General features: G+C 38.8%; 1 protein-coding gene and 2 non-coding genes across 3 annotated transcripts; 2 read left to right on the top strand and 1 right to left on the bottom strand.

The window, feature by feature from the left end:
• On the top strand, positions 1–72 carry TRNAW-CCA. The gene has a single exon. It is a non-coding gene; the product is annotated as a tRNA-Trp (tRNA).
• A 102-nt stretch (positions 73–174) lies between these two features.
• On the top strand, positions 175–246 carry TRNAW-CCA. Its single transcript has one exon. It is a non-coding gene; the product is annotated as a tRNA-Trp (tRNA).
• Positions 247–1,284: 1,038 nt separating this feature from the next.
• On the bottom strand, positions 1,285–5,135 carry LOC111498437 (serine/threonine-protein kinase SAPK3-like). Its single transcript, XM_023149688.1, has 9 exons — positions 4,788–5,135; positions 4,411–4,485; positions 3,291–3,392; positions 3,154–3,207; positions 2,995–3,087; positions 2,819–2,911; positions 2,600–2,704; positions 2,399–2,497; positions 1,285–1,777 (listed from the first exon to the last, which is right to left on the bottom strand). Exons 1-9 carry the CDS (start codon positions 4,908–4,910, stop codon positions 1,499–1,501), a joined length of 1,023 nt encoding a protein of 340 aa, XP_023005456.1. The 5' UTR covers positions 4,911–5,135; the 3' UTR covers positions 1,285–1,498.
• Between the last annotated feature and the right edge of the window lie 9,247 nt (positions 5,136–14,382).

The following is a 14,382-nucleotide window of genomic DNA, read 5'->3' as shown; positions in this document are numbered from 1 at the left end:
GGATCCGTGGCGCAATGGTAGCGCGTCTGACTCCAGATCAGAAGGTTGCGTGTTCGATTCACGTCGGGTTCATTTTCCTCGATTTAATGGGCAGTTTTTTTCCTTTATCTAATATCCGGCAAATTACTTTTATGCCCTTTACTATTTGCAAAATTGTATGAAAGAACAATCAAAGGATCCGTGGCGCAATGGTAGCGCGTCTGACTCCAGATCAGAAGGTTGCGTGTTCGATTCACGTTGGGTTCATTTTCCTCCATTTACTTGGCCGTTTTTTTCCTTTATCTAATATCCGTCAAATTACTTTTATACCCTTTGGCAGTTGCAAAATTCACGGGATGACCGCTGTTAATTGTATTATTTCGCATGCCCTCCGTAATATCAACTAAAAAAATATATTAAATTACAAATTAAAATAAAAAACAAAAAGTTAAAATATACCATTTAATCTAAAAATTATTTATTTTACATATAATAAAACTTTAATAAATATACTTTTTTGTTCTTTTTAGATTTAATTTAATTTCAGCTAACAAATTTGAATTTAATTTTTGTTTGGTCTGAGGTCTAAAATATGAAAAATTGAGAATTCGCAATTTGAATTTCTTGAGGAGAATGGTCAGTACAATGATGAAACATGCAATGTGGAGTGGAGTTGGGTGCCTTCTGGTGTGCAGCACGAACCTCGTCGTATGCGAGACATTGTGGTGTTGCTTCCGAGTCCACCAATAGTCAATGGGTTCAAGACTGGGACCAAACAAAAAATAAATTAAAAAATGGACGAGGATTTTAGGTTTCTAAGGTGAACAATTTTTTTGGTCAATAGAACAATATAGGTAAGGAAAGTCAGTAAAAATGGATCCAGAAATTTCTCTCAATTTCCCGCTCTCACCACAATAGCATCTCGAGCAGTCCACCAATAGCCAACGGATTCAAGACTGAGACTCCCGTTCCCCACCCTCATAACCAATCTTTTTCCCGAAATTATGGATCCATTTTTCCTAACTTTCCTTACCTACATTGTTCCATTGACAAAAAAAAAAAAAAAAAAAAAAAAAAAAAAAAAAAAAAAAAAAAAAAAAAAAAAAAAAAAAAAAAAAAAAAAAAAAAAAAAAAGTTGTTAACCTTAAAAACCTAACCTAATTCCGTCATCCAATCTCGATGAGTTTTAAAAAATATGGACAGAAATATAAACTAATTATTTCAAATCATCCAAATATTTGAGAGAAATTTAACCAATCAAATCTATCCAACTCAGCAAAACTTAGATTCTCCAATAGATGAAAATATCAAGAACTTTGAATCAGACAGCATTCCTTCTCATCACCAAAACAAAGGGCACTTTTGTTGATACAATGAACATGTTTTGGGCAGTCAATGCAGCTTCCCCCACAATCTTCCATGCCTTCTATTTTCTCTATACAATGTGATTTTGTTTTGACACCATATGTTTTCATACACAATAAACTCTTCTGTAACCAAACTAAAAACCAGACCATTCTCAAACACCAGTTACATATTCACCACTTACATCTACTTCCGAAGCTATATCGGCGTCCAGATCATTGAGCCCCGACCCTCCGCCCAACGCTCGGTCCCCAACATTAGATCCCTCTCCTGGTGTCATTGCTTCCTGAACAATCTGCATGATTTCCTCGACGCTCTGCCATGGGTGGTCGTGTTCTTGTCGTTTGAAGTTGGTTTTCTCAATCTCAATTAGCTCCTTTGGCAAGTTCTTGAAAAACCATGGCAGCTGTTTTATCTCTTGGATGGTGATCCTCTTTAAGAAACAAAAGAATAAGATCGATGAGTATACGAGATGTTAGGAATCACGGTTCTCCGTGAATATGATAATGTCAACTTTGAGCATAAGCTCTCATGGCTTTGCATTGGGCTTCCCTAGAAGGCCTTGTACCGATAAAGATGTATTCCTTACCTATAAACCAATGATCATTCCCTAAATTAGCCAATGTAGGACTTCCTCCCAACAATCCTCCCCTCGAACAAAGTACATTATAGAGCCTCCCCTGAGACCTTTGGAGCCCTCATACAGCCTCCCTTAATCGAGGCTCGACTCCTCTAGAGTTCTCGAACAAAGTGCACCCTTCGACACTTGAGTCACTTTTTTACTACACCTTCGAGGCTCACAACTTCTTTGTTTGACATTTTGAAGATTCTATTGACATGGCTAAGAGCAGAGCTCTGATACCATGCTCATGGCTTTGCTTTTGACCCATGATCATTTCCTAAATTAAGTGTGGGACTACCTCCCAACAATCCTCAGCAGAAGATCAAATGTAACTCAACGGTTGGATTTAATATTATCCCTTTCGAGTTCAGTCAAGGAACTTGAGATGCAAATTGCAATAAAAATTTATGGAAATAACTGTTTCTTACCGACCTTTGCTGGGTTCGCAATGAAAATTCTAGAAAGTAGGTTGCGACACTCCATGGACACACGAACGTAATCCGGAATGGAGTATTGAACACCCAATATCCTCTGTTTGTAAGAATAGTTAGACAGTGAGTTCTCAATGCCAAAATGAAAAATCATGAAGTTTATTGTGGAGAAACTATACTGAATTCTTTGAGAGACACTCACCGATATCGTCTTACGAAAATCTCTCGGATCTTTGGGGTCCTCAAACGGGTATGCTCCGACCAACATCACATATAATGTCACCCCACATGACCAAACATCTGAAATCTACAAGCAGTAACCAACCATTGTTCTGATGAATGTCAGCAAGAGCCAAAGAAGAGTAAACCACCAATACCACAATGCTGATACATGCAAGAAAGAAGGTTTGAACTTCAATACCTTGCCATCATACTCCTTCCGTGCTAGAACCTCCGGTGCGATGTATGCAGGCGTCCCAACAGTCGATTTCGGTTGCGAGTGCAATAAAGCAGACTGAAACGAATTGAACAAGCATAAAAAGGTGAAGATAACGATCTAAAAGCATAATGTTTGACAATGTGAAACAGATTATCGACCTTTGAGTAACCGAAATCGCATATCTTGAGCTGCGGGGTAGGACTTCCATCCAAGAGCGTATTTTCGAGTTTCAGGTCCCTGTGACAAATTTGCTGTGACGAAGAGAAAATGATTAAAAAGACAACAACAAGAGGATAACATATGTTTGATTGTTATACCATGGAATGACAGTAGCTGACTCCTGATATTAACTGCTGGAAGAAAAATCTTGCCTGATTTGGAGACATATGTTATTATATGAGCAAATGGATTGTGGGGGAAAGATAAGCAAAGGAATAGAAGGTAACAATTCGACCTCGTCTTCGCTAAACCGACCAGCGCTGCATATTCGTCCGAAAAGCTCTCCTCCAGCTGCATATTCCATGACAATGGCTAAGTGAGTTGGAGTTAAGAAGACCTGCAGCCAAATATCATTCATTGAGCTGCTCCATCCATGTGGGATCTTTACAAACTCCAAGCTAAGATCATAGCAAACTGACTAATGAATCTCAATCCATTTTTCTCTGAAGATTTTGATTCACAAGTCCACCGCTAGTAGATATTGTCCACTTTAACTCGTTACATATTACCATCAGTTTCACGGTTTTAAAACGTGTCTACTAGAGAGAGCTTTTTACACCCTTATAAGGAATGTTTCGTTCTCCTCTCCCAACCGATGTGAGATCTCACACTCCATCCCCTAGAGGGCCCAGTGTAGCACATTGCTCGGTGTCTGGCTCTGAGACCAAGCCTACTGCTAGTAGATATTGTCTGCTTTGGCTCGTTACGTACCATCGTTAGCCTCACGGTTTTAAAACGCGTCTATAGGGAGAGGTTTCCATACCCTTATAAGGAATGTTTCGTTCTTCTCTTCAACCAGTGTGAGATCTCACAATCCACCCCCATTGGGGGCCAGCGTCCTCGCTAGCACATCGCTCAGTGTCTGGCTATGATACCATTTATAACAAACCAAGCCTACCGCTAGTAGATATTGTCTACTTAGGCTCGTTATGTATCACCATAAGCCTCACGGTTTTAAAACACATCTACTAGAGAAAGATTTCTACAACTCTTATAAGCAATGTTTCGTTCCTCTCTCTAACCGATGTGAGATCTCACAATCCACCCCCTTTAGCCAGCATCCTCGCTAGCACATCGCTCAATGACTGGCTTTCATACCATTTGTAACAACCCAAGTCTATCACTAACAAATATTGTCTGCTTTTGCTCATTACGTATCGCCATCAATCCCACGATTATAAAACAGTCTAATAGGAAGAAGTTTCCACGCCCTTATAAGGAATGTTTTGCTTCCCTCTCCAACTGTTGTGAGATTTCACACACTTGTTTTTATATTACACGTTTACTAATAGAAAGAGATGAGCAGATCATGGTAGAAAAATAACAATTCTCATTTAGTTATAAAGTACACTTGCCTCCTTGAATCTGATAATGTTGGGATGCCGCAACGATCGATGATTAATGATTTCCCTCTGAACTTTCTCATCAATCTGAACAAAATAATTCACACATTCTATCTCCTTTAATGTGATTTTACTATGATCAAAAAAGATTATACTATGATCTCCGCCTTCAAATCAATGGAAAAGGCCTAAACAAAGTCATTAATCATCTATAATCAACAAAACCATTGTTGCATTTGTTTAAACAATGAAGCATTACTAGATCTTGTTCTAAACAAATCGAAGAAATCCAAAAGCTAATCAGAAACAATCACAAAGGAAATTCGATTAACAAAAGATTAATCAAACCCAAATCTCCTAATCCCACCATAATTAAACCCAATTGATACCTTTTTCCCTCTCTCAATGTACTTGACAGCAACAAGCTCGTTGGTGTTCTTGTCTCTAACGAGCTTAGCAACTCCAAAATTTCCAGAGCCAAGTTCCTTCAATGGTTCATACCGATCCTCCATTAGAATTCAATAAAAAAGAAGATAAATGAAATTGAAACAGAGGGTAAGTTGGGGAAAAGAGATGGGTTTCGTTAAGAACAGAAGAAAGTGGGAAATGGGAATTGTAAAACTAAAACGTGAAGCAGGGTTTTAATGGCGGACGAAGTGGAGCAGTAAAACAAACAGAATTCCTCGGGTACAGTGTCTAATCAGCCGCAAAGCAACGCACTCTTTTCATGATGAATTTCCTCAAAATGGGATTAATTTTCAACGGATAGCTCTTTGCCCAAAATTCTTTTTACACACAAAAAAAAAAAAAAAAAAAAAAAAAAAAAAAAAAAAAAAAAAAAAAAAAATCAGTTTATATATATATATATATATATATATATATATATATATATATATATATATATATGTATATATATCAAGGTTCAAAAATTGGGAAATGTTGTGGAAAATAGTATTATGTATTGCAGAATAAAATTTTTGTAAGAACATGTGTTAAGTGATGCTTTATTTTATTTTTATTTTATTTTTATTTTTAACTAAATAAAAAAAAATTACAATTGTTTTTTAAGAAATACATTGAAAATAAAAAAAAACTATTTATTAATAAATGAAATGAAAATTGGATAGAATTGAAATGATTGATGGATTTCAAAATGATAACTCAATAATTGAATGATTTCTATAAAAAAAAAATGAATTTTGAATTGGGACAAATCAATTTTTTTTTTTTAAATAACTAACAAAATACATTATAACTCTATAATTAAAATTAGATTTTGAGAACACATAATATAAAACGAGTAATTGACGTGTCAATATGATTGTCCATTGAAAATTAGGTATGTGGTGAATTGCATTGTTCAGGTTGGAGTAAGCTGAAAGTCGGTGCATAATAAAGCTAAACGTGTGACTATTGTTGGTCTAAATACGTCGTTTTATGTGGGACCCACTTTTAGCTGTCTGCTACTAGAATATTTATCCAATTGTGTAATTATTTATTGACCAATTTTTTTTTCTTTTTTTCCTATCTATACCTAATTTTTAGTCGCTTTAATGACAAATGAAAATTATGATTTTATGATTAAATTATATCAATTTTCACCCAATTTTCAATTTCATTATTCTAAATTTAAATAATTATTACCATTTTTATCTGATAATAATAATAAAAATCTATATAAAATTACTTATTTTAAATGACAAATTTTTATTCAAAATCAAAATTTAATAATTATTTGTATTATATCATTTAGTACGTAAAAGTCACGCGCCAAAGTGGGGAGAAATAGGGGTGCAATGGTTCAATGAACCGATTAACAACTAGATCGGAAGTAACTTTCACTAATCATTGGACGCCACGTGGAAAGTTCACTTCAAATCTCGGGCCCACCCTTATACCAACTGAAGGCCACGTCACTCCACATAAAGCCGTATTTAATTCCAATTGGTTGGTATTTAAAATAATTTAATGCAATAAAAAACCACTCTCGATTTTAATCCACTTAAAAAAAATATATAAAATTATGAATATTGAAAATATTATTTCTTAATATTTCCAAAATAAATGGATTTAGGACATGTCCATCAAAGTCTTTACACTCAAAATCAAAAAGGAAAAACTTTCTAATTTATACGTTCATCTATGAAATTTGCTAATTTTACGTGAGCGATGATGGACGAAGTAGAAACGAGAATGTCAGCTTGAGTAACACAAATATTGGTGAGAATCCAATCCCACAAAAATTTAAGGGTTCCTCCGCACGGTTCATCCACGAAGGGTGAGTCATAACCTAAGATTAGGCTGAAAGACGAAGTCGATAAACAACAGGTGAATATTCCTATACTACCCCTTGTTGGTCCCGATGGATGAAGGAGATTAGGTTAGTTGAAAGATGGTTATCAATTCAAGATGCAAGGTGCCCTCACTCACCATCCTACCATGTACGTAATATGCTTGATTGACTTTAATTTTTCATCCCGTTTAACACGTTTTTTAGTTGGAATTACTATATTATAGTGAGGTGATATGAAAATCACTCTACCACAATTTTAAGTCTAATATTTTAATATTCATGGATTCCAAGTTGCAAAATCAACCAATATTATTTAAAACAAGATTTTTTCATTCAATAATCAGGTTATCGTCCGCTTAACTATATATACTATCCGACAATTAAGGGAAAAATAAGATATTTTTATGGTTTATTGTTTATGTCCACAGTCTCATACTGCGTTTTAGTGACATGTGTTGTTGTTGTTGTTGGGCGTTGTGATATTTATTTTATTTTTAATTGAATATATGTACATTGTACGTTTTTTCATAAAATCAATATTTTAATTTACTATTTTAATTATTTAACTTTATTTTTTAAAAATTTAAAAATATAATATTTTACAGGAAAAAAAATCTAAAACTAAAATTGTGAGTATCCTCATGATTCTCACTTATTTATTTTTTTATTTTAAGAAAAAAAATCAATTTTTACACTATTTAATTTGAATTTTAAACTTTTTAAATGAGTAAAACTTTTAAAAATTCACACAAAAATCTAGGTGTAGCAACAAACTCGACGTCCGTCATCACGGTGTCGACCGCTTTGTGGCGATGATGGAGATGCCGACACACCACCACGGCATGGAGGAGTGAGTGAGCCTGCCCGGGATGGACTCCACGATGTGTGTATTTTCACACTTTGCATTTTCTTCTACTCGACCTGAGACCTGTGTGTTGTTAGGTCAACACTCTATTCAACTTGACTGTTGATAAGGTTGGCTCTTCCGTAATGATATACCACCGATGGATTGAACTTGGTTCTGATACCACTTGTTATTTTTTGACAATCGGAAAATCCTTTTCACAGTTAGTGAGAGGAAATCGTTTGACGGGGAGAGAGGAAAGTTGTTGGAAGAAAATAAAAATGCAAAAAATAAGAGAGAGAGAGAACTGCCATTTGACTTTGCTAAAGAAGAGATGATTTTTTCTCATTCGCCTAAATAATTAACTATCCTAAAAATGTCTGCTGGAGAGTGACCAACTAAATCTGTCTCATTTGTTTCAAAATGGCCACCTACAAAATTTCTAATCCATTCTACGTGTTTGTCAAATGGTCATAGGAAAATATTTAATCAACTGATTAAAACGTGTAAAGTTAAATAAGAAAACCAACCTCAGGCTTATCTAACAGGGTTACTATCTGCCAGTCCAGCTGTGTCCATCAGCTTTTTCGCGTGTGCACTTTGACAGATGGTGATGCCGGCGGTACTCTACTGCACTTTGATGTTGAAGTAGTAGCCGATGCGTGTCGAGATCGCTCATCTTGAAGGTCGTTGACATCTCCCTTTTGAATCTTCCAAGAACTTCCATGTCACATCCAGTAATTATGAGATCGTCGACGTACACTCCCACGATCAGCCGCTGCTCATCGAGGCCGCGCGTATACATGTCATGCTAAGAGGCACAACGTTTGAACTTGAGCGTCAGCAGGGTATTGTCGAGCTTCGCGTTCCAGGCTCATGGTGCTTGTCAAAGCCCATAGAGTTCCTGTGTAGGCGCAGTACCTTGTCGGGGTTGTCGCTGTCGATGAAGCTAGGTGGTTGTCGAACGTAGATGGTCTCCTTCAACTCTCGATTGAGGAAAGCGGACTTCACATCTATATGGTGGACCTCCCAAGAATGACGAGCCACGATTGCCAGCATCAGGCGAACAGATTCCAACCTTACCACCGATGCAAACACCTCTTCGAAGTCCACCCCTTATTCTGGACGTAGCCCTTCGTCACCAGACGAGCCTTGGGCTTCACAACTCCTCCCTCTTCTTTACACTTCAACTTAAACACCCATTTGAGCCCTATGGCTCAGTGTCCTGGCGGTATGTCCTCCAGACTCCACATCTTGTTCTCAGTGATAGATGTCATCTCTTCCTGCATTGCCTTCAGCCAGCATGGGTTCTTCTCTACTTCGGCGAAAAAGTTTGGTTCATCCGTGCTGATGGCATGCTGTTTGACCACCTCTTCTTTGAGCTCGGGCGCCGCTAGTCCCGATTGTTCACCTTCTCCTAGTAGGTCTTCAATCCTTTGGTACCTGGCCACTAGATCATCATCGTGATCGACATCCAACGAAGAATCTGCAGTACGTGGTATTGCGAATTCCATTGATTTTGGGGGGCATAATAGGAGTTGGCCCGATGTTGGTGTAGGTGTGCTCGGTGCAGCTGCTGGCTGCGATGACAGTGCCTGGTGTTGTGCTCCTTCTTCTTTTGGCTCGGTGGTGAGGTACTCCACCGTGAATTGATCTTAGTTTTGGTCCGCCTTGGTCACGTCGTTCCACCGTCAGAAGTGTTCTCGTCGACGTCGCGTGACACGTGAGCTTGCCCCCCCTCCCCCAACAGGATAATAGAGCTTGTACGCCTTGCTCCAGGGTTGTGATCTTCATGTATGTGACGCAGCCGAACACTTAGAGATGATGTATCTTAGGCTTCTTATTGTATAAGCAGTGATCTTGTCGTTTTGACGATGGTCTGATTCCGGCGCTCCACCACCTCGTTCTGCTGGGGGGAGTAAGGCGTCGTTAGGTGTCGCTGCACGTCAAACTCATCTCAGTACTTGTCGAAGCTCACTGAGGTGAATACTTTGCCTCAATCTGTGCGCAACACTCGCATCTTCTTCCTGCATTCGGCCTCCATGCGCGCTTGAATGTGCTTAATCGCCTCCTCCGCCTCACTCTTTATTTGCAGCAGGATCAGTGATAACTCTCCAAAAGTATAGTTATATCAAGTATTTTTATAGGTAGTTTTGCACTCATACTCACCATTTTCTCATTTATTGCTCCATTTATTATAATTAGTATACATGAAATAGTTAATTGTGGTTTAGTTTGAAAAGAAGATCAATTCACATAAATCGAGCTTAATTGTACACTTAATTGAGTTATTTGGTAAAATTTCAAAATATTTTTGCTAAACCATGATGCTGTAGCAAATCTGGAAATAAATTGTTGATCTTGATGCTGAAGCAATTCGAAACGCAAACTTTTTAGGGATGACATGGAAATTTTAATCCACATCAGCAGTCCACGTGGGTCATTGACTACCAAATTAGAAACATCCTAGGTGGACGATTTTATTCTTTCTCAGCCCTAAATGAGAAGAAACAAACATTATAAAAGAAAAAGGATACCTAAAAAAGGAGGGGGAGCCACGCTTTGGAAACAAGATTTTCATATTAGACAGCAGCAACCTCTGTTGCAGTAAATTGTTGCGAAATCAGAGAAGAAAAAAACCCTAATCCAGCAGCTTTTGACAAAGAAAGAAAAAAAGATCAACAAGGATTGATTAGGGCAAATAGGTGGACGTGAGTGCTCAAGGGAAGGGAGCTTCCATTGAAGAATGGCAACAAAGCGGGATAACTCTCTATTTTCTTATTCTCTTTTCTTATTCCATCAATTTTACATGATTGAGATGTGGATTCCTCTGTTTAATGCAACAAAGTGTGTTTAATTAGCTACTTTACATATTTGTTCTCTTATTCATGAGAAGAGTGGGAAAATGAAATCCTCTTAAATACTTACTTCTATTGCAAGGAGACTTGAAGGTAATATAAGGGTTATAAATAATTCTTCTTCTAGAGCCTTGTTAATAAAAATTAAAAATGATTATGGAAATAATCACCATGCAGGACCCTCAGAAGTGGGCTTGAGAATCTATTAAAACGAACTAAAATCTATCACAAAACTCAACAACTTATCTATTTACTATCTCTGAGCCGAACCTTCCTCATTATTGTTGATTTCCTCATCATTTTCTGTTTTTTTGACAAGAGTGACACTTTTAGTTAATTTCGTTTAGTTTGTTTAAAATCACCAACAACCATTTGAATGTTACCCAAAAACTCACTTAATCTCTAGCGATAAAATTAACCGAAAAGATAGGTTATCCATGGAATCGATAATTTACTTATTACTTGCTACTTGATAGTGTATACTTGCACTTATACTTGGGAATTTTACATCATTTTATGATATACATCAATAAGCGATCAATCAGCCACATGAAGCGAATCTTGTCATCGACCAGTAGGAGGAAGAGAGTCTTATCGCCTAGGGTTGTTGGCTTGACGGGGCCACAAATATCGCCATGTACGAGCTGCAATGGCTCACCGGTGCGGTAAGATGCCTGAAACGGAAAATGGGTGCGCTTCTGCTTGCCGATGAAACACCCGTCGTACAGCTTGTTCATGCCCTCGATTGCTCGCAAACCATACACCATCTCCTCCTTGTGTAGTTTTGTAGAGCAGGAAAGCTCAAATGAACGTACCTTGTGTGCCACCTCCAAGCTGCTTCTTCGGTCCTAGCCAAGAGGCTGACCGAATCTTCTACCTCCAACTCCAAGATGTAAAGGCGGTTCTCCGTGTGCCAAACTTTCATGAGGAGCTGTCATCTCGTGCAAATCTTGAGTAGCCCACACTCGATGGAAATGTAGCAGCCGGCCTCAGCGAGTTGACCCAGGCTCACAAGGATAGCCTTGAGCCTCGAGATGAAGTAGACATCGGTCAGCTTGCGGTGCTCGTCTCCCTTACCGATGAACAGGATGGTGTCGCACCCTTTGATCTCGACAATGGAGCCATCATCGAACTTCACCATCCCATGAATCCTTGAATCGAGCTTGGAGAACGCTGACTTGGCCCCGGACATATGGTTTATTGACCCTGAGTTAAAGACCCATTGTTGGTGCTTACGCTACTCTCCCCTTTTACCGATCTGAGCGAACAATTACTCCTCCTTCAAGTAAATCAGCTCCCCAGCTGGTGCCTTTGCCACGCCCAACTAGAGCTCTTCTTTTGGATCTATCGAACCCTCACCGACGATGCTCACCAGAGCAGCGCTGCTGTCGATTGCTTCTGTGGATTTAGAATTGGGATTGGGAAGACTGATAACACTGATGCGGTCACCATGAAAAGTGTCGGCTCTTCTTCCTCGAATTGGGTCACATGGGCCTTCTTCTTGTTCTTGGGCTTGCACCAGCAATCCTTGCTCAGGTGGCCTTTCTTCCTGCAGTTCGAGCACTAAATTGGCCCCCCATCAACCAACTCCTTCTTTTTCTCCCTTCTTTCCAGTGTGTGCCCGCGAGGTTTCCACTTCTTCTAGCCGCCTTTCCCGCAAGAGGACCCGCTGCTCTCGCTAGAGTTGTCGCAGAGCTTCAGGTGTGCAAGCCACTCCTTCTCAGTGAGGAGAAGATGACATTTCTTGTCGATAGCTGAAGCGACATTCTTCTTCCTCTGCTCGACGTTGCGCAATCCTCTAGTCACTTCTTCCACCGTTAGGTCGTTCATGTCAAGTATTGTCTTGATTGAAATCACGACTTGCTCGAGGTGATCTAGTGCGTCCTGCAACATCTTCTTCACAATCTCTGTCTCGCTAATGCTCCCACTAGAAGTGGTGATGTTGTTGGTGAGCCTCGTGATCTACATGAAAAAATCATCGATGGATTCAATGTCCTTGAAGCAGATCTCAGAGAATTTATTTCATAGCTCCTTAACGTTGGACTCCTACACTCGCTGCACACTCCAGCGGGATTTGATCCCCTCCCATGTTGATTGTGCTGTGTGCTTGGTGGAGAGAGACACCAACATCTTCGAAGGCACAACCCGTAGTATGGCGGCGAACGCCAGTCGTCCTCCTGATACTCGATCGCTTCTCCTTCCTCTCGCTCGATGATGTGCTATAGCTCTTGCGCTTGCAGGTTGACGTGCATTAATAAAGCTCACTTGTTGTAGTTGGACCTTGTTAGCATCTAGTACTGCACAGAGGCAGTCTTCTCCTTAATCATGCGTTCGACGATGATTCGACATCTATCTTCACGGCACCAGCCTCTTGGTGGCGGTGATGGAGACGCCGACGTGGAGGAGTGCATGAACCTGTCCGGTATGGACACCCCACTATGTGTGCATCTTCGTGTTTTGGTACATCTTCTACCTTGAATCGGGCTCTAATACCATTTGTTGTCTTTTGACTAAGTAGCTCACTGCTTGTAAGAGCAAGAAGACATCTTTTGAAAAAATAAACAGGAAGAAATCTTTGGAAAAAAAAATAGAAAGAGAAAGAGAACAAAAGCTTGGAAGAAAATAATAGAAAGAGCAATATTTCTCATTTGATTGCAGTATTTAAAACAAACCTATATTCTAAAAATGGCTGAGGCCAACTAAACTTGTCACTCCCTTCTAAACATGGCCCAAATGGTTAGCCAAAATTATGCTACATGACTAGACGTGTGGATGCCTTAAATTGTAATTCAAGGAAAGATGTGAATAAGCCTTAAATTAAATTGTAATTCAAGGAAAGATGTGAATAAGCCTTAAATTAAATTGTAATTCAAGGAAAGATGTGAATAAGCCTTAAATTGTAATTCAAGGAAAGATGTGAATAAACTAAATAAAGAAAAATCACAGGGCTTTGATCTAACAATAAAAGGATCTTGTCCCACCATTGTCGAAACAAGTATTAAACAATCCGACAAAGCTCATTTAAAATGAACCCACCTTCATGGGCATTCTTGTAGTTGAAACTAAGGGTTCAACCGTGTTGTCTCTCATCTGAAGCCTCTGCGATCTTTGAGAATGGGAATGACGAATAAAAGTGATAGAGAAATGGAGTGAGTTTTTTTTTTTTTTTTTTTTTTTTTTTTTTTTTTTTTTTTTTTTTTTTTTTTTTTTTTTTAATTGTGATGCTTAAAACTATGCAACTTTTCTCATTTTTGTAGAAGTAATTAAAGACACCAACACTTTAAGCATGACCGAAGTGGCCAGCTGAAATCAAGCCACTACATTGGATGTGGCCGAACTCTAAGCCGGTTTATCTAACAATCAACGGTCATGACAATAATCGATGGTTTATCTAACAATCTCCTCCTAAAACATGTGGTATATGTATCTTATTGTTTAAACTCCGATCTTCGAGCATAGTTCCTCAAGTTTCATCCATGTCAGAGACTTGGTGAAGATGTCTCCAAGTTGTTCCTCTGTTCGGATGAAGTCAATCTTGATCAGCCCCCGATCTGAGTACTTCCAGATGTAATGGAACCTAATCTCTATGTGCTTGCTCTGGTCGTGCAAAATTTTATTTTTTATCAGGGAGTTCGTAGCTTTTATGTCCACGTAAAGCATTGGTGGATCGCCTTCTCTTTCGATCAGCTCTTCCATCAGCCGCGTAAGCTAGACCCCTTGTGTGGCTATCGTTGAAGCGATGATGTACTCTGCTTCGCAAGAAGACAGAGCAACTACCTTCTGTTTAGTTGATTTCCAGTAGATAACACTGCCTGAGAGGAAGAAAATCATCTTGCTAGTGCTCTTACGATCATCAACATCACGACCATGTCACTATCACTATAGCCGACTAGCTCAAGCTTCTTCTTTCCTATCCCTGCACACCCGAGCCTCTAGTTCCAGACACATAGCGCAAGATGCACTTGATAGCCACATGATGCTCTTCCTTA

The sequence above is a fragment of the Cucurbita maxima genome, unplaced genomic scaffold, assembly GCF_002738345.1.
Source record: "Cucurbita maxima cultivar Rimu unplaced genomic scaffold, Cmax_1.0 Cma_Scf00025, whole genome shotgun sequence".
Classification (NCBI taxonomy): domain Eukaryota; kingdom Viridiplantae; phylum Streptophyta; class Magnoliopsida; order Cucurbitales; family Cucurbitaceae; genus Cucurbita; species Cucurbita maxima.
Note: the sequence above shows the minus strand (reverse complement) of the source record. Positions and strands in the feature narration are given on the sequence as shown.